General features: G+C 41.8%; 1 protein-coding gene and 1 long non-coding RNA gene across 2 annotated transcripts in view; one reads left to right on the top strand and one right to left on the bottom strand.

The window, feature by feature from the left end:
• The window catches only part of LOC124297933 (uncharacterized), a 72,926-nt gene extending 50,903 nt beyond the window's left edge, over window positions 1-22,023 (bottom strand). Inside the window, exon 1 of the mRNA XM_046749385.1 lies at window positions 20,834-22,023. Within this exon, the coding sequence (XP_046605341.1) occupies window positions 20,834-20,842 (9 nt within the window). The 5' untranslated portion in view covers window positions 20,843-22,023. The remainder of the gene's footprint in view (window positions 1-20,833) is intronic.
• LOC124297951 (uncharacterized) lies at window positions 18,405-26,215 on the top strand. The gene is made up of 3 exons (XR_006906693.1): window positions 18,405-18,685; window positions 19,872-20,145; window positions 25,960-26,215. It is a non-coding gene; the product is annotated as an uncharacterized LOC124297951 (long non-coding RNA).
• The last annotated feature ends 614 nt before the right edge of the window (window positions 26,216-26,829 follow it).

Here is a 26,829-nt window from a genome sequence, read left to right as displayed (position 1 = left end):
ATTCATGTGTAGTTTTTGCGGCAATGAGACGCACCCCGCCAGCTCACCTCTTGTCCATCAATCGGCTGAACACCCATATCCGTTTTCCACGCTGTTTACCCGCAAATACCATAATTTTCACTCCCACGCTATATTATCATGAGAACTGAGAGCTGGTGCGACATGTGCGGGTACAACATGTATGGGTGTACGAGCGGTTATACGTGCAATTTCCTGTTTCTGTTTAAAAATCTGCGGGTAGGTGTAATTTGTGTCGAAGGGGATTGGAGAAGCACATTTACTGTGGAGTGATTCATGTATCCCGGCTTATGCGAAAGTTTCAAGATCCAAACGAAACTAAAAATCAGTTTATCGTTACTAATTCGTATAATCTCTCTTCACGTATATACCTACGAATACTGCAGATCTCGGTTGCAGCCGTGAATGCGTAAAATACAAGCTCATTGCATCCATTTCGAATATCACATCGCACCGTGGTGTTAAATCGTGGTACCGGTTACCTGGTTGCGTTGCACGGTAGCACCTGCGCTTTTCGGCGACTGACCATTTACAGTCTTGACCACAACGATGGCGGGTTTGTTTTCGGAACACCATGCGCACCTCGACTCCGCATGCACATTTGTTCCACTGGACGTAAGGCCACGGAATATGGAACGACGGGCTACGATCGAAAAAAACGAAGAAGAGGATACCACGAGAGGCAAGTAGTTGATTAGTTGCAATTACCGATCCCCTTGTAGTGGCTGCTGGGCTCACCTCGTAAAGTAAATTTTTCTTTCCTCTTTTACACGTGGGTACGTATTATTATACATCCCTATGTTCACCACACTAAACTCGCCTCTGAGAGTCCGAGACTGGCGTGAGACGTTTTTCAGCCTGGCTACGGGCTACGTTTCAATTACACCAGGCCCAGTTTTGGTTTCTTCCTTCTATAGGCTGGAAGTCGGCCTGACGAGCGAGCGTGCAAGCCTGCGTGCCTGAGTGAGTGAGTGAGTGAGTGAGTAAGTGAGTGAGTGGAGGAGTGCATGCTGCCGTTTCACTCCACTCTGTACTCAAGGGGAATTTCTGCCGCGTAGGTGCAGGGTGGGCGAAACGAGTTCCGTTTCTGTAACACCATGCAGAATATTTCAATTTCAATGGGAAGCCGGGTATTCTGATGCCCGGACATAATACGAGCAACAGTAGCACCTGTCTGACACCCTCAGAGGCCGAAGGTCCGTTGCAGTCATTCACTGTTTGAAATACGAGAAAACCCGCAGAGCAGGTCACAAGGGAGGAACTTTCTAAACACGAATCGGTGAGTAGTTTGCCAGTGCATCCAGTGAACTGTCACTCTCGCTGCATTCAACTGGTATAATAACGTTGATGTACTCAGCCATCGGGAAATATTTGTTTAAAAAAAGAGTCTGCACTACCCGGATAGTGAACATGATTTGAGGTACCGAGCCTCCGGTGCTAACAACCTGTCTTTCAGGTTCGAGTCCCTGGTTACCCTCCCACAGGAACACTTCCATCATTCGGATACAACCGCTTATTTAAATCGTTCTATCGGCACTGCCGGAGTCAACTTGCTGTGCGTCCGCCTTTTGACGGGGGAAAACACGGGGTTCGGTTAATAGAACGGTCCGTCTGTTTGGTCACCGGGAGGTGATGCGCATGGCGTGCAGCCCAAGTCGTTCCGAGGTTGAGTTCAAGCATTTGGAGGTGGTCGAAAGGGGAGCGGAGGAGTTCCGTATGACGAGACACGGACACGGAGGCGAGATGATATCTGGTCCGAACAGGCACCGTGATAAATCTGTGCTTCATGTCAGGTGGACCAGACCTGAAAACCACAACCTGAAACGATGACCGGCCAACCAGAAGAACTACGAAGTTACTTCGCCTTTGTTAGCGCCGCGCGGATCCACTAAATCAATCAAGCCATACCGGTACGACCATGAATACCTAGAACCGTTTTTCTGTATCAAATTTCCTCCACTTGTAGGTGAGGCTTACACACACTGTAAAGTGTCTCACGTTGAGACCCGCGTATTGAAGTAATTGATAATTCTGGAAACATTACCGTTTTCATACGGTGCAAAGCTTGTTAGTAGAAATAATCGTATGGTCGTATAATGGATTACATCGTTAAGTTTTAAGTTTCAGACTTGAGAAAGTCATCGTGATTTCTCATTGATTTACAGTCAATTCTGAATAATTTTCAATCGATTTCGATCCAATCTCGAAGAAGCTGATGAAATAAATTCACCGCGGTAAGACGACGCGTCGAATCGTGATACCCGAAGATGTATCAGAGATCTATTTAGTGTTTCCGCAAGTGGAAAAGTTGAGTTAGTACGGTTGAAAGGATTCCAAAGAATGAGAAATACAGCAGTTTAAAAGTCCGAACGTTTCGCTACGGTCAGATGATTTTACTGTTTTGGCAAAGCACAACAAAATCGCATCGATTGAATTTGGTTAAAGGATGTCAGTCAGGAAGCCTGAAATCACAGTGCATGCACGCATTATGGACATTCGTTTTTCATGCGGTTCGATGACGGGATGGGGAGAGGTAAGAGTTTGAAAGTCGAGGGTGAGGATATGTTCGACGCGAGGTTGAATCGTCCTAATCCCTAAAGGGAGACCGCGCTGACGAGACTGAATGGTCTAATCCATAAACACGTCAATGTCCCCAGCCCGGCGAAGGCTCTTCAGCATTTCGAACTACTGTAATCCCCAGTAGAGCCAAAGACGACCATCATTTTAAGTTATCCTCAAGAATCGCTTTAGTTACGCTCGGTCTTCGGATGCTTCTCGCGACTGCCTGGCAGGCGACGACCTTCAGGAAATATACATATAAGGATGTCGCCGATACCTGCAGCGTTACTTACACGTGTACCCTGTCAGTATTTCAGCCCACATGGCCACGCGTATGCATGAGCTGAAACCGAACTCCTCAGCTGCGGTCGCCACGCAGATAGAGTTTAAAAATTCAACACCTCACTGATCCCTATAACACGTTGAACAAAACGACTTGGCCGCATCATGATCCGTGTTCATATTTAGGCGCGGTAAAAACCAGCCGCAAGCTTCAACGACCGGCTGTTATACTTGTACGATACTTTCGCCGAAAATACTTTATCCCTTTTTTCAAGCATCGATGATTTATTGCAGGATTGACAGGTTCACAGAGCATGGCACAAGCGACCCAGAATTCATGTGGGAAAATGTTTACTTCGTTTCATTTTGTAATTCGAAGACTATGTCGAGCTGGAATGGATTGTCCGAATTTCATTAATACTTTGTGTGTACCAGAGAATAATAATTAATTCTACGAAGGTGAGAGGTCCAGTTTGACAATGAGATTATTTTTCAAGTCTTGAACGTAGTCTCGTTTCACTAGAAAGCGACTCACAGAATGGTCAGTTTTTCAAAAGTAAATTTCACGCACCGCTCAGTTACAGCTGAAATCAGATACTTGTACACCTCATTTAGTACGAAATTCGTATTTGAAAAAGATATCTGAGAACGCACGTGAAAGACCATAAAATAATCGAGGTAGACAATTTAAGTAGGGCCAAAGGATTAACAGATGCGGGCGTTGCATTGGGATCAGGGCTAATTCGTGGGACGCCGATGTTGGACGTCTCTATATTGCTCTTGAGCCACACCGAACACCCTGAATTATAGGTGACCGCGAAATTGTATACCCAGAACCGAGAAACAAGCCGGTTTCAACTGACAGAGCAACGCTGTGGTGTAGGATAGAAACGCTGACCGATTTTTGGGGCTTCAATGTGAAACTCGCATCCCTATTCACTGCACCCTGCAGGTCGACACGCTTTGGCCAAAACCCTGGGGCAGGAACAAAGATCCGATGATTTGCGACCCCGCCATACCCCGAAAAAACATCCCACCGTGGATGACCCTTCCACAGCCTTTAGTCGCCCTCGGCTATTGTTCGAAAACTCACCCCCTGCATCCACGCGGCATGACGCTCCTGTTACAGTCGTAAAAACAACGCACAATAGACAAATACACGTGCTTCCGAAACCTTACATAACGGGTGCCCATGTCTCGATTTACCCAATTGCTCTGCACCGGAAGAACGGTTTTCCTATCCCTCCTACAGTGCTTCCGCAAATTGATATATCATTGTGAATAATGAATGTGGAATCGCTGGTTCCAGTGTTGTGCAACCACTGTAATCGTTGCAAACGGTGATGTCACGTGGACCTAGACTTCGTGAGACATCCGAGTACGAGGTACTGGTACCAATGCTGTACATTTAGAACGAAGTACACGAAGCTGGAGCGATCTTCTTCAGCAGTTGTTGGCGCTCCTCGTTGAGGACAGCCAGCGTTCTTTGAGGCAATCGCAGGATGAAGACGTCTGGCGTTCGATGGCAGCTCAAGGTCTCCCAGTTTCCCCACTACCGGTCGGTTGGATTGGCTTCCTTGATCGGTCTTTTCCCTCCTTCTTGGTTTGCGCCGTCGTATAATGGTGGATAACGGGGGGGAGAGTAAGCTGAAGGCGGTAAAGGGTGTAGCAGCTGTGGCGCGGGGGGCGAGAGGAAGGAGTGGAGAGAGGAGATGAGGAGGAGGTGGAGGAGGATAAGCCCGGCTTGGTTCGTTCGGCTAGGTGGAGGGAAGGAGAACAGGCTCAAATAATAGGTTGTGCCTCTGCGCTCATTAACCTTTACACCCGAGCTGAGCCGCGAGCACCACCAATCTTTTTTAGTCTCGAAGTGGTCTGTAGACTTGAGAAGAAACGCTGCCTAACCAATGACGACTAAGTCACAGCCAGGATCGCCGATATCGTAGACTTACAACATACTGCGAAAGCGTATTTGCACAACCTGGAATGTGATACACGCATGCTCAACGATTGCTGCGGGTATGGAAAATTGCAAATTGATACCCCTGCTAATCGCGGCCTGTCTAAACAACCCTCAGATAGTGCGTGTTAAAGACCCGCATACTCAATGTCAAGACGTTACTCGAAACTTGCTGTCGTACGTCGACGGTTTCTCCCCAGAGTCCAATTTTTCAATCATCTGATCGATTACCGATCATCTTGTCTTTGTGCGTTTTTTACGTTTAATGGTGACGAATTTATGGAATTCTTTAATACGTGCATGGAAATTTTTACAACAATTGACAACTAAGTATGATTTAAAGTTTAATTCAGAAAAGTGACATCGTACTTGAGAAAAGAGGTTAATTTTTAATTCAAACCAAGTCTCTCGAAGGTTTAGCCAACTCTAATTACTCATATTCGATGGAAAAATGGGTGAATTTTAATTTAAAAAATGTAAAGATTACTTTGTTTTTATGATTTTGAATCCAAGTTAAAAGGTGAAAAAAATCATTTTCGTTCGGAAAGTTTACCATCATCATGAAATCCCTCCATGAAGTCTACTGGACACCTAAAAAAATTGGTTTTACTAATTTTTCGACATTACTCAAAAATTTTTTATCTCTCAAATCCATGGATTTCAACGACTACGAAGAAAGTTTCTGGGTCGAACCATCACACACTGCAATTTGATTATTTTCACATTTTTGTAACGTAAGAAGCACATTTACTCAACTTGCTTATCGTTACGTAAAGTATGAGTTGATAAGTTTGCTGGTGGATGAAAATTAGTGATGACACCATAATTACTGTACAATAAGAATATCGTCTACCGGATATTACGGGGTATATGATGTACGTATAATATACCTGAACGTAACGGTAAACGGGTAAAGGAATCCATTTTATCACTACACGGTAGCAGTGTCACCTTACGATGCAAGTGAGTAATCGGGTTGTCGACTGGCCGTAATACGAACTTTGACAAACAAGAATAGACACCGGAGTTCCGGCCGTGAGAAAGTTCCAATATAGCCACGATCTCGACGGATTGTGAAACAGTTTTTAGAAGTCATTGCAAAGTGCGAAATCCCGTAATTGGAACAACAAGTAATTCGGTTCGTGAAATGAAGAGGAATAACAGGCTGAGCGAATCGCGAACATTCGCACTCCGTGAAGCTGCACGGGCGGGTGTAATTATTATCTCTGCGTTGTTCGCGTTGAGAAAAGCTACCGCATAAGACGACCTTGCGGATGTTGTTCGAGGCGGATCCACACCGAGTCTTTGTGTTATCCTGTGGCCGGTACCTCGATGTATAGGAGAGTCCTGGGCTCACCTGGGGCAAGGTGCCAGGCGGCTGAGTGCAGCTCTCGAGAAGGACAGGACGAGTAATTAAGGTTGTGGTGGCAGCGGCGACGGCGGTGGCTTAATTACAGACGAACAAACAGAAGACGGAAGAAATTGCAGGAGACCGAGCGCCTCCGCGTGCCTCTGACCGTGTGGAGGAAACTAGTTATTGACCGGTTACGTGATTGACTAATAACGATCGACTGATTTAATCTCTTTATCTTCTCCTCTTCCCGATCCTCTTTCGAGGATCAACCGCAGTATACGTACAGGATCAGGCCGCCGTTTCACCGCACGAAGTTACACCTACTCTGAGAAAATTTGAAAATCATACCACGTTTATGTTTCAAGTGGAAAAGATTTCCGGTTGGGTTGACTGGTTTAAGTTTACTTGGACAATTTGGCCACGATCACTACTGGCTGTTGATTAATCGACGTAACTCTTTGAAGCGTTAAGTTTTCCTTGCAGTCAAATCCGCCGTATTGGATCCATCATCTTGAATTTTGAAATTCTGGCATCGGATTCGTTTTCAGCGACCCTGAAAACCCCCGAATAACAAGCTTCAAGCGAATAAGAACAATTTTTATATTTTCAGTCTGCCATATTGAATCAGCTGTCTCGAATTTTGAAATCTTGACGGCGGATTTGTTTTAAGGGACTCCGAAAACCCAAGATTACCGAGTTCCACTTTTCTAGTCCTCATAACCTTACCATAATTACATTTATTTTGTAAAAACAGGCATTTCCAGCACTAACTTTATTTATTGCGCTTACTATATTCGCGAAATCATCGTAATCCATCTTAAAATACCAACATTGACATCTTAGAAGTCAAATTATGCAAAAAAAAAAGAAGAAAAAACATGACAGCGATATCTCAAAAATTGAATATAAATCTTGATTAACCGATTCACACAAGGTGTCCCATACATGAGACGCTGTGCCGCAAAGGGTTAAAAAACCGTAGATGTTTGTTAATTTTTTTGAATCTTTTGTTGATGCACGATGAATCAAGTACTTTATAAAAAATAACCCTATCCGTGAAATCTCCTCTGCCCTGAAAGCTTTGAGGAGGAGGTTCAAATTTTCAGGTCTGCAGGGTCAAACTTTTTACAGCCTAGCATCAAGCCGTGGTTCGGGTTATATATGCCTTAAGTACGTGGGTACACTAACTCAAGGTATCCCGTGGTAACGACCGTCCATCCATACGTGCTGGTTTAAACTCATCAGCAAGTCTTGTAATTACGGTCTTCTCCAGACACTCAACCGCAACACCACCCTTAGAGAAGTGTTCCCTAGAGGCAAATTCTTATGGATTAGTTCGGAACTCCTGTTACAGCTTCTTCACTGTTCTACGAAAGAATGATTGTTTGCTTAGTTATTTCTCAACTTCAAATATTTTCATGCTATCCCACAACAGCCTCGTGTCAATCACGGAGTGATATAGCGTCACTATTTATCTCACGAGGCTCCTATTTCACCAAACTTTCCTCATTCGGCTTCAACAAGCCTGCAAGCCAATAAGGCATGCAAGCCTTTCTCCTAGAATGTTTATTTTACGGTTGACTTTATCCGAAAAATGCTGACGTACCGATCACCTTACGGTACAACTTGTTTAAAAATTAGAATAGCGGTACTGGTCTTTCATCGAATTTTTTAACTCCGATTTTATCACAAATCATACCTTCTCTCCATCGGATGACTGAGTATTTATACTGACAAGTTACTGATTTTTAAAACAACTGCGTAAAAATGGTATCTCTTGACATCACGTGAATCGGTATTCAATAAACGGAAAGGAGTTCGACAACGAGGCTGAAGCTCGTAGCCAGAATTAGAAGCCAAAGGTTCCCAATCTTCATTCGAATAAGGTAACGAAGTTCGAGAATTAAAATTTTGTGAGATACCTCGAACTCACAATACATTCACACAATTACTAAAAAGTGTAACACGTTTGACTGCCAACTTCAGCTTGATAGTTCGACAGTAGAATATTTGGAAGACTAAGCTTGATCATGGATTTGATAAACCTGGCTACAGTGCATAATTTAAATTCCTTGAGTGATAATAATAATCTTATCCACTTTCGTATCAGTTTCCATATTCTCATGAGTGAATATTCGGTCGAGTAAGTCAAAAAAATGTGACCGAAAGCTAGATTTAAACTGTACCTAAATCATTTTTTTCGGTGTAGAATATCGCAGCGGCGGCAAAGTGGCGTAAGAAATACCGCGAAAAGACCGGTGGTCCCGTTCCGAGTTCCGCGTAAAAGATAGCCGAGGAATTCTCGTGCCGGGAAGAAGAACCGGATGCCGTAGAACGGTGGAGGTCGGATCGCGTTATCTGCACGTGGACACATTCCGGGACTAGTCGGAGGCCGCGAGGCCGACAAAGTGGTCGAATTCGAACGATTACTCGAGTTCCACGTTCCTCCGATTTCGCTCCTAGGTTCCTTCGTGCGCCGGAGCTGATTGCTCGGTTCCAAACCCGGGGTTCGGGTGGTCCAGCTCTGCTGGTGGCCCGTCGCACTTACACACTCGATCGCACATTCGATCTTGGGTCGTGGGCCTGACGGCAGCGAGGGAGGAACCGCGGGACCGACGCCGCTCGACGGGGCCTCACGAGCCAAGTCTCGTGTTGGGACGAACCGAGGTATGGGCATGCGGCGACGGAACGAACGTGGAGGAGGATTCGAATGTCGCTGAAACTCGACTCCGGCCGATACTTACCTTGAAGCTTCGTTCGATCTGAAAACTCCGACGCGATCTGTTCACCGCAACGTTTCGAGGTGAATGTAGAGACCCACGGCGTGGATCGGACGTTGGGGGTAAAAATGTAGAAAGATGAAGAAATTGAAGGCATACGATATGGAATTTTTTAAAAAGCAACAACTTATTTTATACATATATACACAATTTAAAAATTTGGAAAACAAAAGCATGGAGAAGTTAAAGAATAGAAAAGTCGGAACATGGAATGCCAAACTGTAGAATCGTTGGAATTCCTCTCGATAATATTGAACTCTATTTATTTTGTCATTCTGGACTTGGACTTTCCGCATTTTTAAATTTTTCGAGTAAGACTTTCGATATTCTGGTCCTTCTACGAGTCGATAATAATAGTTTTTTACCCTTATCCAAGTTGGGGAAAAGAGAAGGATCGTTCGAAAAATCTTTCAAACCCTTATTTGAGGTGTTTTATCCATTAATGGTGAACACGAGTGAAACGACATCAGTATTATACGTGTGATGGAAATTGATCTCTACAAATTCGGATAAACGAAGCTGAGATATCATCATTTTAAGAAGACGTTTTGCAATTCCACCGATCAAAATGATTGAACTTTGATATCTTCGATCCGATTCTAATGTCTTTCATACGGCCATTTTAATCGCTGATCAGATTGCTATAAATTGTCTCAAAAAACAGTCTACAAATCTTATATCATCGTAGAATTGAGCAACGCGAAAGTTTAACTGTTGATCAAAATCTGTTGCACACCGTATTGACAAAAAATAATTTATACTCGCACTCGAGTTTGCCAAACAATTTTCAGGCGATCACTGAAAATCTTTATGGTGAACATCATAAACCCAAAAACATTAGAAGCGTATCAAAAACATATTAATTTCTATCGCATATCAGAGATGTTGTTTCATTCGTGTTTACTTTCATTGGTGCAAATAACAACATTGTTGTCCCAATTGACGATGTGCAATCTTATCTTCAATCAGGTTCCGGGCATATTGTTATATAATGTTGGAAAAAGCATTTTTTCAACATTGGGCTACGAAAATTTAAGATGACTCACGATGTCACTTCTTCCCAACACATTCATCAGATAAGTTAGGTGAATACAAAATCCATGAAATCCACTTTGGAAGAGTGTTGACGGTAACGGAAAAAATTCAACACTAACTCTAACCAACGGAGTAGAATAATTCAGTCTTGGACTGTGAGAAAAAACCAAACTTTAAACACAGAGACTTATGTGGATAAATAAAAATACATAACCAATACCTGCAAGTATTTTTCCGGTATGCTTTTCTGTGTATAAAACACCGCGTTTCACGGTATCTTCACCTCGAGCCTGGTATTTTCAACACTCAAGTGTAGCCCTTTTATAATTTGTCCGAGGGTGAGCCTATAACTAGCCGGTTTACAAACTGCCGCGGTTCGTTCAAAATTTCCATAATTTGTGCGGGCGAAATTGAGGAGGGAGTAATTTACGGCTGGTGATAGCTGGCAAGGCGTGTGTAAAGAAGACCGTTGCCGAAGCATCCCAAGCTCATCGTTCGCGCGAGGCAAACGATAATTATTGGATAATTATTCTCTTCCTGAGATCCTCGGCGTCCCGTTATAGATCTCGACTCTACCGACCTTCTAATAAAGATATCTCCATTACACCGAACGCGGACGCACGCCGCGCGTCTTATACCTTACAGTACCCGAAGCATACCCGAAGCATACCCGAAGCATACCTGAAGCGAACCTCTGGTACGGGAGTATAACGCAAGAGATTTCACCTTGGGATAAGGGGCGGTTAATTTAAAGAGTAATTTTAATGGACGAAATAAATTGGAAACCGGTCAAAGACGCAGGAAAAAAATCGCCGCCCAAAATGTGAAGGCAAAAAATTTTTCACCGTGCATGCGAAAGATCGTTTCTCGAAAGTGTTACGCTATATTGGGGATCCGAATATTTCAACGCGGCTGGATCAGAATTAAGTTCTATCCGAACCAGGAGAGGCGGGTTTAAAGTGTTTTGCAAGCTGTCCCGAATGTCCCGAGAATGGGATTCAAGATTTGCATAGAAATTGCACGCTGATTCATGTCACCGCGGGAGGTTCTTCTTTTTATTTCTAATTTTTTTTTTTTTTTTTTTGACGCAGATTTTGAATACGTGCGTCGGCTGGTTTTGCTAGCTCAAAGATTGGGATCCTTAGATTTAGGAGACTCATTTAGTGGTAGCAGTAAATTATCGCATAGTTTGCTCCAAGTTTATACTTAAAGTCACTAAACGAATGCTTTTTGTATTATTCAAATTTACCTGAAAACTATCACTTTTTAATCCTTCTCTGGGTTAGGTTAGGATTTTGGCTGGTATGCTGGATCAGAAAAGGCCAATCATCGTCGAGTTTGGAGATATATTACGTCAACGAATCGACATAAATATTCACCATTTGAATTCTTCATTAGAGAAAGGTTTGCCTGTTTGTTTTTCGAGACACACTTGCACAGTATTTCAACGGGGACTTTTATTTGGTAATTAAGTTGTTAAGCCCCTATAAAGTTTATACTTATCAAGGCCTCTTTATTGTCGGGGTGGAAGATTTATCGATCACCGACGATAATTACCCCGTGCGTTGTATACATAAAAGTCTCGCATCCATGATACGCGAGGATCCAATTATTGTATATCCATGGTAGGTGCTCGCGCCAAGGTGAGAATAACAGGAGAAATTTAATCTCTTGAGTAAATCATCGGTCGAGAATTCAAAAATATTCCATCAAGAAACAAGAATGCCCATAGTTAAGAACTGTTAAACAGCGAATTTCAGAATGATAGGGTCATAAAGTGTACAAATCAAATTGGAGATGGTCAAAGTCTCTCAGTCATAAGTCTAACTGGCATCAACTGCTCTAAAAATAAATTTACTCTAATTTGAAGTACAATTTTTCAAACACAACGTCCACGAAATATGGAATAACAAAGAATTTTTCTTTCGAGAATAATTATCAAGACACAATGACTGGTAATTTGAAAGCTTGGACGATGACATGCGGCTCGAAAGCGCGTAAGTCGAGAAATTTTTTTGATGTTCATTATTAATCCAGAGTTACGACGACGATTCTGCTGATCGAAACCCTGAATCGTTTTCGTCGTTTGCTGCAGGGTGAATTCTTGACCGAGGCTACGCAGTAATTTTCAATGTTTATGCGTCGCTATGGGGTTTATATGACAAAGCGCGAGGGACGTTTACGAGCATTTTATGATCACGCATCAGGCCCAAAACTAGGAACGATTTGCCGCCGAGGCTTGAGTAGGTAGTAGGTATTTATCCGGGTCGGCGTGACGTGCGCAACGACATCCTTGCTCGTTAGCTAGTCGAAATAAGAACGTCGAAAGAATAAAAACTTGGACTAATTGTCAACTATTTGAAAAATTTATCGCCCCGTTATCGGATGCCTCGGCAAAACTATAATGTATGTGATATTATACCTTGCGGAAATGAATTTATAGGCATGTTCAACAAAACTTTAGAGGTAGTTAATTTCATTAAAAAAAACACACACACACACACTTTGCACGAAAACTGGACATCGTCAAAAATTTCTAACATCATTTGTTATACATGTAATTCTTTCTCGACGAAATCTTTCAACTTATTTCGTAAAACATTCAGGGATTTGAATTTTTATTCAGATCGTTTTACTGTGATATTAGAATCTTGATGTGCAGTAAAGAAAAAAAAAAGAATCACACGTATTACGGATTATTTGCAACGACGCTTGAATTTTTAATGTCTCAATCGGAAGATCCTCGTAGTTTTGTTAGTAAGTCGTATTTGAATCACAAATCGTATAAAATAATGCGATGCAGGCTTATCCCGATCATAATTTAGGAATTCTAAGATTAACCATTATAAAAGAAAGCTTCCGATACTATCCGCAAAGTGTGAACTGAAAAAAAAAAAATAAAATAAATAAAGTTACGAGTCCTCCATTCCATCTCGGTGGTTTCTCCTTCTTTTTCGATCAATCCGACTCCGTTCGCTCCCGTTCTCTGATTCCGTTCTCAAAAATCCGTCTGAATGACTCAATTTTACGGTTCGGTAAGTAAACGAGGAGCAAAAGGTAGGTGGGATTAAAAGTAGCTGCCTGTCGCGCGAGAGCGAGCGAAGTGGAGGACATTTAACTGAATGGTTGGGTTGGGTTGGTTGGCGGGACGGCGAGAAGCACATGGGCTGAGTCTCGAGTCTAGATACGGCTGTGAAAAGGAAACGGATTATCTACGAATGAAATCTCGGTGCAGTGAGCGGCGGCCCCTTTCATGATCGTCCACTCCTCCGCCTCCCCCTCTCCCCCCCTACCTCACCTTCGCGATCCCGTGTCCTACCACTCTTCCTCTCCTCCTTACCGACTCTACCTTGGACGTTGATGCTCCGGTTAGGATGAAGAGGAAGAGGAAGAAGAGGAAGAAGAAGAAGAAGAAGAAGAAGAAGAAGAAGAGGAAGACGAGGAGGAAGAGTACGTATACCGCGAGTACGCGTCGCGGCGCCTTATCATTCCTTCTCTCTCGCCTACTATACTTCAAAACGTCTTCATTAGACCCGCGGCTTCTATATCAGCGTCCACACTTATAGGTACCTACGTAACCCTAGCCCACCTCCTCGTGTTATTATTTCATCTCGAGACCTTGCCTCCCGCGGCTGCAGTCAGTGTCCACTGACTTCCGTATATTCTAGTTACTCTTTAGGTTGTATTGAGAATCGATTAAACTCTCTTTCATCACGAGGTTGAAGTTAGTAACGTTGTTGTAACGAAACGTTGGGAAAAAATCACTATTTTCTGATTCTTGTAATGATTTTGATTCAGTTTAATGAATTTCAAACAGTTCCAAAATCGCGAAATAACGATTTTTCGTCAACATGAATCGTTACGATAACGTTACCAACTTCAACATCATCCTCGATACACACGTATTATGGAGGACACATAAGCTTGAATCTACCTGCTTGTCAGTCAGTTTTCAATTCTGAAATTTTCGAAGCTTTTCTCGCCCGCCTTACTTAGCTTTTTAAACAGTGTCCTGTGTTCCTTCTTCAAGAACTGTTAATTCGCATTGACACTTTGTTTATCACCTACGGTGAATTAATCTGTAGGAATCAGTCCTAATATGCAAGATGAATCGAATGTGAACATCCATAATTTTCATTCCAACATTCGATAGAGAAAGGATTGAAAGTGGATGAGAAGATACGTCGACAATGATCAGGTATTAAATAATAGAAATGACAAGCCTACTGTTTCGGAGGTCGGCGCTCGGCGGTGCGTTCAAGCGATTGATGAAGAGTATAACAAAACCGGAAGCAAGTTCAATGGTCCCTCGAAGTCTCCACGTCCATCTGACTGCCGCGTGTGCCTATGGTACATTATCATGCCGATCGATGCGTAATGGTGCTACGATTTTTCACATTTAAATCACGAACGTGTTCGTACGAAAAATATAATGAACTTAAACGACCGACATACCATTTGAAATAACAAGAAACCACTCAAGATAATTGAAATGATTACGAATCACTTAAAATCACATGATGAGGTGAAATCGTTGGAAATATTGAAACGCGCGAGCACTTTGGTCAACCGGTGTTTGACCCTTGGTATCAAGTGACAAGTGTCTAGTGGTCCCCGATTGGGTCCAATATTTGCAGGTCTTTATTACGCGGTAAATACACACGACGCGTATTACAAAAGTTTCGAGGCTAATTGAGTGCAGAACCCGGAGTACGCATCTTCTTGGAAGAAGATCTGGAGTCGTCGACTCGTCGATGATGCCGGATGATTAATTGGATCGCGTTTTAGTAGAGCGACGTTTAAATCTTTGATTTCGTTACTTTATTTATAATATACTTATGTACGCTGGGTCAAAAGTTAATACTGCAAAGATTGCGACACCGTTCATCTCGCAAGCTCATCGCGCTAAAAGCCATTCGCTTGTTCTTCTCCGCACGGACAATGAGATGATAGATCATCTGTCTCCTAACTACGGCGACCCGATTGCCCTCCAGTCCGAGCTGTACAATTAAGAGATCAGTATGGAATCCCGGTGTAATTAAAATTCTTCTGCATGGTATAACAATGTGGGATTTCGATCACGCATGGCTATAATATCAGCTCCGCGCTTCAAGTTATTACAAATAGTTCACCAGTTTTTATTTTATTTTATTTTTTTTTAATAACTTTTGCACGAATTTGTTTCAATCGGTGCAAATTTTTCAACACAAATATTATCTTAGCTTGTGGCATTTTAAAATGTACAAATTCAGTACACAAACGACAAAATTGTACAAGTGTAAAACGTATAAATAAACTGTTCTACTCTAATTGATTCTGATCGATCAAAAATGGTACAACTGTCTGAAAACATATTTCCAAAATCGCTTAAAAACTTCAATTTTTTCCTGTGTCGTATATAACACCAGTTACATAGGTATATATTATATATATATATATAATATGTGTTTGCAGTGAACGCAGTAATTTAGCAGCGCAGTTTTAATCTCAAATCCTCTCGTATTATATGACTCATTGTAAGTCCGGAGGAACAGAGTTTTTACCGGTAGGTATATTATATAGCGAGGCAGACGGACAGGCGTACAATGGAACATAGAATTACTCTGCTTCCCGTCTATTTACGGGAGCTGAACACAGCTGACGATAATCATTCGATAATTACGCATCAACCCTTTCGGTCTGTCTAAATGGGAAATGAATTATTTCTGGGGCGATTCGTTCACTTTCACATAACGCATAGCATCTATCTCGCTTGCTAATACAAAAATTAAATGTAATCAGAAACAATGAGCCGCATGGAAATCTGCAAATGCTGACGATGTAAAATCGTGTCAGTGATCTGATTTTATACTATTAAAAAAAAAAAGGAAAAGAAAACAAAAAATTAGAATAAACGATTTGGATATAATTATCCATTTTTGATTCTCTATTTTAATGACGATTTAAATACAATTCGTTCAATAATTTTCGTCATTTTAAATTCTATGTAAAGTTCTACTCTAGTTTCGAGAACGAAATTATTCCGATTATGCAGTTTGATAATACAATTCTGAATACTGGATTTATCTCTCGAAATCAGAAGCAGTAAGATAGATATTTTAAGAAAATTGACGCTAATAGGAAACGAAGTGAAAAACGAAGCTTAATATTTTATTGCAAAAATGGGTCACTGTACCAGCGGAACGATCGTAGCAGAAGATTTACTCGAGCGGATTCGTGTGAAATTATTTGCGGTATTCCGAGTGAGGGCACACATATTACGATGTATGTATATATGTATGTGCAATGTTCACAGTGCTGACCGAGTGCAGCTCAAACGCTCGACAGTCGCCGCACGAATCAGAGTCGCATAATTCGCCGTCGATTTTGCACCAAAAACGGCGACACATGTACATGTGCATGCGAGAACTTTCGACCGTTTGAGGTGCAGCACTCTGACGTCCTGAGGGACAGCTTGGATCCAGGGACTTGATGCGTCGGGGGCGTTTGCGTTCCGCATGCGAAATCAGGACTTCTTTGCCGCATCACTCGTCATGCAATATTAATAGGATTCTCTTACTTTTTCATCACCGTAGGCGCGTAACTATCGCGCGTTTTTTAATCCCTTAGCGATATATTGCGAGTTTAAGATGGATCACGATTCTCATTTTCAACATTTGGACACACTTATTCACACGTGCTTAATTTAGCATTGCATAAATTAAATTTCTGCCAATGCGGAACGAAGTTAAATTTACATGAGAATGTTGCCAATTTTTAACAGTAGAATGTTACAGAATTTTATCTGGCAAGAAACTGTTACTACATACCACAAATCAGTCGCATAATTCGAATATATACGATTTTCTGGAACGTCGTTACGTTTCGATTACTGGTCAAACTACTCGTCTACCTGGGTAGACATTTTTATGCCTCATAATTTCGACGGGGAATATTATACTGGCTGATGGAATGAATATTGAAGCGTGAAAATTTTGAATGAGAGAAATGTTGACGAGCGTTATTAAAGCTCGACCTACGAGCTGCCGATGCCTTGCATCAGTCCCGCGGAGAATTCGCAAGAATTACGCTTCTGGATGTTGCGTGCAGAGTCGAGATTGTCGTCTCGGTTATTACCCGTGCCGAATTATGTCGAAGGTGTAACCGCCGTTAATTGTCAGCTCTGAAAAATATTTTGCCGCGGTATAAAAAGGCGCCTGCATAGTCGCAGCGATTTCAGGGACCTTGATCAGCAACGCTTTTTTTACTGCGGCATCTGGGTTCCCAATTTTTCTTAAAATTGTATTCACCTTGATCATCGAAATTTTTCTCTTTTCAATATTATGAGTCATGTTTTCGTATTGCATCACCTAATGAAATAAGGTTTATCAGATAAAGCTGCCGAATTTTCAGCAATCTTATTACGAATCAAAAATTTCAGACAGATTTGGAAGTGATGCATGGAATTTTATTGAATCATTAGAACAAGTTTTGCAGAATGCGATAGATTTTGCGAAAATTCCAGCCAAATTCTCTTCAAGAATTTTAAACGTGGATCTAAAAGCAGACCATTAATGAAGTGTAATAACTTACTGTTTAATTATCTTTCATACATATATTTCAAATCATGAATGAATATATTCTGTATTGCGGGCTTCCCATGACTTTTCATGTAAAGTAATAATTATTAAAAAAACTTTGTGACCATAACGGCAAGACGCGATTCACCTCCCAACGAATAGAAATATTCTTACAGTATGAAGTGTTTCGAATGTAAGTGTTTAGTAAAACGAAATGCACAGAAACAAATGACTTGACGTTCCATTGACGTAACCACCTTCTTCCTCTCTCCATCATAATTATATAATCCAGCAGTAACAATTTGACCAACACAGAAAACGATCACCAAGGTGAGTATCCATAAAAATACCGCGGCGTGTAAAGAGAAGTGTGCGGTTGCTCTGACACCCGAAACTGGCGATTAACAAGACTTATACCTGGAAGCCCCCGAGTCTTGTTCGTCCTGCCGCGTCCAAAGCTTACGAGAGTTGCAGGTTTGAGATAGATATAATGTAACGCGGGCGGAAAACCGGGCAGCAGAACTCGTGGGTCTGTTTTATAGGATAATGATCCTCGGATCTCATTTACGGTACAAATTAGTTGCAGGGAGGGCCTCGCTGGGTTTAATGGCCAAGATGCACGCGAAGAAACTCAGGCTTAGCTGGGCTGTTTAATGAAGACGGTGCGTTATGCGTGACGAACCTAAACCGCGGATAGGCGTCCGAGTATGTATATACAACACACTTGCAGCGCGTGTATATATCGTGTGCCTGAATGAGAGTTAAACGAGAATTTATGCGCTCTCAGACTCGGCGTGCATGCATGGATGTGGGAATCGGGAGTGTTCCGTAAGCGCGCACACATGCGCCCCGCTTACACTCGGACAAACTGGATACACCTAAGTAAACACAATGCGCAATCTGGCCGCATTGTCCGCCGACTCTTGAACGCCGCGGTTTTCAGATTGGATTTCTTCTCGCGTCGTACGTCTCGATTATCGTTGATAATAACTGATAAACTTACCTCTGACTTGAATTTTTGACATCCCACGCACCGAACTGAGCTACGGAACGAGGTGTAAATGTATCAATGATTGGAGAAGAGAAACGCTGGGGATATCTTGGCTCAAAATTGAGGAACGTGGTGGGAAACGAGATTAACGTAAGTAACGCTAATTTATCGAAATGCACAGTTTTGCAATTTCAGAATGAATTTCAACGAAGCGAGTTTGTAAAACGTAATTGCTACATGTTAATTCATTTATGATACTTTTATAGTCGTATAGAACATATTGTACAGTAATCGCGTTGATCGTGTGCTTCAAGAAAAAAACGTATATTACATTTTTATCGCTTGCTGTAACGATAAATTAAATTCGTAATCAAGTCGTTGAAAATTTTAGGCTATATATCGTAGAATTTCATCTCCTAGTTCTTACCCATACTTATACATGTGGTTTTTAATCTTGTTAGAAATTTTTGAAAATATGTAAGTTTACACAGAGTGAGAAAATTGCTAGTGTATTGAAAACATTTTCTTCTTATATTTCAACTCACGCGCTAGAGTGAAGTTGACATACAACTTTTCTTGTATATTACATTCATATCCGTCTTTACGTGTAATATCAGCGACATTGAATATACGTGACTCGATAAGCGCATGATGTAAGAAAATGTTGCCGCAAATCTCGGTTGTAATCAGATATACTACACGTATCTACACAACAATTACACACAATCTACGCTTCTCTTTTTTTTTTGAGTTTATGTTTCTTCATCAAATCTAATCGTTTATGGAAAAATTTCGTTTTGCGTTACCATTTGCGTATCGCGTTAGGACGGTGAGAGTGTGTAAGATTAATGGTGAGAATAATGAAGATCCATATAGACACCGCGGTACGAGGAGTCGCAGGTTCGACAATCGTGAGGAATTAGTACCTACCTACCTACATAGCGGAAGGTCGAAACACCCCGTCCCGTCGGCGTGCAGCTAATGGCTTCGATATACCAATTTTTCTTTATTTTCCTATTTCGTTTTTCTTTTACACAAGATAATAATATAACATAATCGTCTATCGAGGAACGCGTGCAGCGTACATGCTAGGAGAGAACCGCCATGGTTGCCAGGGATCCTTCTTCGGGGTTCAGGCCTAAAATAAGACCTCGAAAGGTCTATTCCGAGGCGTGTTTAGAATATCGAATATTATACCAGCTCAGTTGTGTATAAAAGATACAACTGGCCCGCAGCTCTGCGGGTATTGCTACACCAATCAGACCCGGTTTCATTAATCATTTTGCAACGTAGATTACACACATATGTTTATGTATGGTATATATATATTTGACAGGTACACGTATGCATGTACGTAGCGTGCATTTAATGCGCAGTGTGTACACACCACAAATAAAACCCGTTCGTGGTTCACCAAACTAACGTCGTCATTGTCGTCGTCCTTTCGAGGTCGGTTTTCACTCCGAGATGGAAAACAGGGTCTTAAAGTATAACCAAATGTACATGTGATCCATGGAGGAGACCACCTACTAGGTGTTATCGTGTAAACCTCTGCAGCGCAGGTGTTTTAATCACACTTGTTTCAGAACGTCCAAGTACGAGAAGAATCGGTAATTCAAAATAAGGTCCATACTATTTCTCACACTCATTTCGGTTCATTGATCATCGACTGTTGATTAATATTCATGTATACATGGTTCCAAGTCTGTGTGGTGACAATTGACAAATCATTTCCAATACTTGTCAGACTCAAATTCTCTGTTTAAATAGGAACGGTGGGAATATTGTTAATACCTATCTTGGCAATAAATTATCTCAATTTCGGTTGGTCAATTTGTAAAAATCTCAACTAATTGTTATTAGAACAAGTTAATTCTTGCGCTGATTCCTAAAAACTCCGAAGCACAACTCTGGAGTAAGTTTGTTTCGAAAGCTCATCAAGTTCTCACGATCGATTCAATTCCTAGATCAGAAATTATATAGAACATGATCTTCTGATCGTTTCTTATCGCAAGTTTGCTGAAAACATGTACCTGAAGAAAATTTGATCAATGACGCTTACAAACGAATAGATCGATGTAACTATATAAGCCACGTGATTTCTATAAATCTGTAACATCGGTAATGTATGCTTCGGTTTCATTAGTTCTTCGTGAACTTCGTCATCGAATCGCACTAAATATTAGCATAAAATTTAGTTACTGATCAAACTTTACTGAATGGAATCTCAGATACGTCACTTTGAAAACCAGGTTTAAATCGCAGCTATCATAGGCATAAAATGGAAATGAAACTCACGTCGTCCATGTCGCGCTTCCTTCGCGACGGCGGCGTTTTCCCTGACGTATAAGCTGGTAATCCTTAGCCAGGGATCTCTCGCCGTAAAACAATTACGAGCAGGGAGCATGTGCGATGGATATGCGTTTCCACACTTCTTATCTATATTCGTTAACAGATATGCGTTACATGCGGTATTTCCAGGCAGGTAATTTCGGCGACATAACGGCCTTCACCTGCTTGCATTGCGTTACATAGTTTAATGTTTGACGATCAATGAAACTTGAACTCCGTCACAGATCGACAAAAACGAAAAGACTTCTAGTGACAAACACAGAATCACAATAATAATTTACACGCAGCTTTTCAACTAGATATCAATCTGCAGAAATACTTGTTTCACTACCATTATTGTTACTATTTTATGAACGAACTTCGTTAAACTGCACTTTCCACACACTTTTCGTCAAAACGCCACATCCGGCAGTCTGCGATTATCATCGACCTTTTAAAAGAGTGTACCATTGTTTCACAGTTTGTCGGTTCAAATTACGATAACTCCACAATTAGCCACCATGCAGGTTACGGCTCCCGATTATCTTTGCACTCAAGAGTTTTAAACACATCTATTAAACTTGCACGATTGCAGAGCTTAATCATGAACTGCATAAATCCCCAATCGCGTGTAACGGAAGATACTCGTTGCACACAGCTGAAAGTAACTAATCAGTTGATCAGGTTACGCAGACATGTAGCCGAACATCCCACCGCACTAATCACTGAACGATGCACAGGAAAATAGAGCGATAATCATCGCTGCAGGGTTTATAACAACGATACACGTGCGACACGAACACCAATCAAATTTTCAAAAAAATTCGCGCGCCGCAGTGGCGGGGAGATCACTGGCTACTTCACGGCGCGCACGAAACCCGCGCAAATTCGATTTCGTAACATAAGCGGCGTCGCCCTTCCGAGCGTTAAAGTCTCAAGCTCCCGCGCCTAAGTTTCGAAAGGAAGGACCACACAATAAGACGATGCGATGCCGGAAAGGATGAGGAGTACCCTTGCGTACGCGGGCATTAAGCTCTCTCTGGTGAACCGGAGGTCTTCAGCTGGCCGCGACCGACGCGAGAACTCGACGCGCACAAAACGCGCACACCGGCAATCCGAGATACACGCTGTCGCTGAAGAACCAGCGGCTCGCTCGCTCTTCTCGCACAGCGGACAGCGGCTGAAATCCCACTGAACACCGCCGGTTCCACGGCCCTATTTCCAGCCCCGGCGCAACACGCGCTCGCGCTGTTTCAGTTATTGCGGTTGCCGCGCGGCAGCGCCACCGGCGTTTTTCATTTCCTATCCGGATACGTAGTCATCGACAGCCAATTTGTCTCAAGTTTTCGATTGTTTATAAAATAGTAATGATTTCTCTCAGAACTCAGAAGTTTTTATCTAGCATGTTAAGTATTAGAGTCCCAGGAGAAATTAAAATTTCAGTAACGAATCTTATGGTTGTATCAAAAGTTCGGATTCTTCGTTCGTAGCAATAATGAAATTTTCTAGTCAATCTCTTTATTTCGTGCATTTTGTTTATACGTACTTATACGTTTATATCAAATTTATACAATAATTATGATTAATTCTTGGTAGTTGTTATCTAGAATATTATTACAGTCGCAGGCGAAATTGAAATTTCATTCGCAAATTTTGTGGTTGTATAAAAAATTGGATTCCTTATTCGCAGCAATAATGAAACTTTCTAGTCAATCTTTTTTTCTCGTGCATTGTACATATACTTATAAAATTTTAGCACGTTTCATTTTTGAATCTGTACATATGATCACTTTGGCTGTATAATTTAGTGCACCTGACAATTAGGGATAACCACAATTAATTTTGATATCTTTTTTAACCATTTAATATTCGCTCAAATTAATCCCAAGATGATTTCACTCGACTGTATAAGCAGATCAAAAATCAGTCTACCAACTCTTCAGCATTGGAAACATGTGATTCAAATTTAATAATCAATTACACGTACGATTAAATATTATATTATTTAAAATTCACTTCAAACAAGTTTAATTTTTCATTAATTCAGTCCCAACCTAATCGACGATCGAACTTGTAGGTTCCGTGTGTCTTAGGTACATACGCTTTGTTTGTCGCACATTATTATCATGTGTACCGTGAAAGGATGCGCGAGCCGCTGTACATGCAGTTATACGCAGCGGTGGATGAGAATCGGGAAGAAGTTGATGAACCTGGCTCGTGAATCATGCTGCCCGTAAAAATTGACACCCCGCATGCGCGGATACACACAGCTGAAACGCACCCGTGTATGGGTACGTAATACCTGTGAGAGATATAATGGCGCTTATATCATGTAGGGGAACAACAGGTTTCCGCGTCACAGTATGCAGTTACTGCCTACCTCCTATAACGCACGTTATATCCTACGTCCAGGGTATATAATGTTACACGTATCCTACGACCATAGCGAGCGCACGCTGCTCCCCACGTAACACGCTGTTCGTTTTCTTCATTTTCTTCCCTCTCCCCCTTTTTTATATCTTTTATCGCATCCGACCTTCACCCCCGGAACTTTGCATACCGATCGATTTTCGCGGATAATACGAGTAGGTAGTTACGAAGTTCCTGTGGAAAGGAACGCGAGTCGTTGTTCTGGTCATTTCAACAGATGAAAACCGTTGATGAGTAAAGTAATTTATTACAGGCGTTCAAATTCAATGAAACGAGAAGAAAACGGTTCGATCAAATTTTATTTCAGATGCAGAATCCGTCGAACGCTTTTCACTAGTACGATAAATGAATCAAAATTAAACTAATTGAACTCGTATCGACGTGAAAATAAAGGCAATTTTCGCATCACATTGAAAAGCGTAGAAAGTAAGGTATAAACGGTGGTCTCAAGTACAACTGCAAGCACTTCGCGCGAGGATTCGTTTTTCAAAATTTGTCGAAAATCTTTGTGTTTACAGAGGCCTGAAGCAGCGGGTCCGTTTGTTTCGATGTCTGTGAAAACAGAAAACAGCTCAAGTCGACGCTGATTGTATATATACACAATATGTAAACATGCCTATAAGCTCTCCCTATCGCTTCACGGTGCCAATGCACTTAACGCCTGAATGTGATCTTTGGCAAATGTTTTCTCATTGAGAATAGCGACGAATATCGGAGGCTATGGGTGCGTTAATTGCGCAGTGCGCGATTTTACCGGCTGCGCCGTTATTTCGGGGTTCTTTTGTCTTTTCTCGCACCTTTACGGCCGATCGGCGAATCCGTTTGTCCAGGTCCCATGTCCACCGCAGCAGGGATGCAACGCTGCGGTTATACGAGCCAGGCAAACAAATCGAAGGAATATTGGCAGACACTTAATGTGCGAGATTTTAGCGCGTCTTGCACCGTTGTAGACTAAACATTTATTGCAGGCATTGTATTTGCTCGCGCCAGCTATTCGAGGAAAGGAATACTGTAAGGTGCGTAGGTATCGCAAGACGCGAAATAATGCAACAGCTATAACTGTACAGTGTGGCACGATAAGAACGGATGATGTTGTCTTTTCAGTCGGGAACTCGGCGATAAGAACGAGCGCGTGGCGTGACTGAGACTTTGCGATAATAAAACACTCCCGACGATCGTTCGACGCCATGTTGCGTCTTTGGAACCGGACTCTACGCATTTCGATATTCGACGCCATTCATAAGATACGACTGCCACCTGTCCCTCGTTCCACCAGGGAATCCCTTTCGCCTCGTCAACTCCTTCACGTTTTCCTCTTTCTTTATCCGTGTTTTAAGAAACAAAAAATTCTTCTCCAGTATATTAGCTGCGGGATGTGCTGCCTGGTGTTACAGTACGTAATTTAGCCGGCGTGGTAACAAAAAGAGATTAATAATAATCAATGGTTGGTGGTGTTTTCACCGCGACGGCATCAAAGCGGATGGCGCAGGAAAGAGACGTGACATTAGTATTCAATTTGAAGACTTTCGTTTTTTTCAATCTCCCCTGCCACTATAATTCCGTGCACATTCACGATTAGAGGTACCCATGCGTCGTGATGTTCTCATATAAAAACGTGACACTGTACTTCTCTGATAGCCGTATGTTCTAACAAGAAGACTTCAATCACTGATAACATGTATCGGTAATGCGTTTTTTTTTTTTTTAAGTCAGGTAGCTCTGAACATTTGATGCAGCGATTCGGAACAGCTTTGAAACGAAGTGCGTACTTGGTCCGAAAAAAATCGTAAAAACATTTCTATAAAAGAAAAAGAAGGTGAATTTTTCCTCTTTAAAACGCCGCTTGGTAAATTTAGATATCTCTAGGATAAGATAAGCTGAGCAGGAAGATGAAGTGATCGAGATTTTTGAATTTCTATTTATTATTTTCAGCTAAGAATTTTCATTTTCTTTAAAATCGATCTAAAAAGAGAAAGTAAAGCTTTCTAGGGGTGAGTAAATATGGTGGAAAAAAAATGCAAAAATTTTTCCGAATTATTTCGAATGAAGGGTGCGACTATCGCAATTCGATTTCACTCTCCTCAAGGACAGGCCTACAAGTCAGTCATCCAGTTAGTATAAAGATCAGTTACAAAGGGGACAGAAAAGCGGTGACCTACCAATGTTCACGCAATTAACACTGAGAGAAATTCTGTAGTTCCGGTTACCGCTCAGTCCTTAACTATTTTCACTTTTTACCACAATCGAAAAATATAGTTCCAGGTAGAAAATGAAAATTAGTTTTCTAGCTGTTACAGAAAAGTCTAGTATCCGTTACTATTCTTTCTCATTACGATCACTGTTACTATATTTTCTTGCAACTGTTGCGAAAATTTAACGCTCGTGCGACAATAAATTGACGTTAAAGCCTTGTGTAACTAGAAAAGTAGAGTAAACCTCAGAAACTGATTTTGCGTAGCAATAACCAAAAAAGGATCGACAATAGCGCGACTCGTTTTTCGTAATTCCAACAATATTCAAACAGTTTTTCTTGCCGATACCTGTTTTACTAAATTTTTTTCAGTGTATACACCCGTAAGAACCCAGATTAAGAAACATGACAGGAAAGTCACGCGACGCAGGTCGGTTTGACATTATTTTACATTTTCTTGTATTTGCTCAAGGGGCGTCGTCGTCGCATTTGCAGATACGTGGAGGGGCATAGGTGTAGGCAGTGTTGCTGAGCTTGCACGGGGTCCGTTGGAACCGAGGGACGCTTTGTCCCCCTGGGAATAAGAACTGAAACGGAGGATTTACACGTGTACTTGCTAGAGCCGCAGCCCAGGGAGCAGATATAACCCGGAGCGTCTCGCCGCGGTCTCGACGCCGTCCTCGAGAGTGTTTATGCTAATCTGGAGCCAGGGTGGCCCGGAGCAACAGCTCCGTTCACCTTTCTTGTGTAAGTTCTGTGTACCTCGGCAGCTCCGACGATTCCAGTTACACGCGTTTTTCCGACCTACGTTTCAGCTCTTTACATCTTTTTCTATTATCTTTATTATTTCCCGTGCGTACACGGTGTCCATGCGGCGGTAACGCGTGGACAGCGAGCCGGTTTTTTGCATAAATATAAAGGGTGAAAATTACTTTTTTCCGCGTATTGACGAATGCCATGCGATACAGGTGGTCGTTCATTCGTTCGAGACAGGCATACTTCGATTGTCTTGGATCGACTCGAAATTTGGAAGTAGAAGGTTTTGAGTCCACTGATCTGAACTCAAAATTTGGGTATTTTTCAAATCCATGATCTAATATAGCGGTGTTAAAATTGACAAAAACTTGACTGTTAGCATAGATTGTTATAAACCAGTTTTTGCGGTCGATTTGATAATTCAATATTTTTCTTACATCAACGAAGAATTTGACTCGATTTAGACGAGACTTGGTCTCATATCTGAAGTCAAAATTCAAACAATCAAAGAGTCAACCATTCCGAATATCCGAATTCCTGAACTTTCATTTCAAATTCATAATCAGCATCGTCAGAAATCCCTGGA

Source organism: Neodiprion virginianus, chromosome 2 (genome assembly GCF_021901495.1).
Source record: "Neodiprion virginianus isolate iyNeoVirg1 chromosome 2, iyNeoVirg1.1, whole genome shotgun sequence".
NCBI classification, from domain to species: Eukaryota; Metazoa; Arthropoda; class Insecta; order Hymenoptera; family Diprionidae; genus Neodiprion; species Neodiprion virginianus.
The sequence above is the reverse complement of the archived record's forward strand: the minus strand, read 5'-3'. Positions and strand labels throughout refer to the sequence as shown.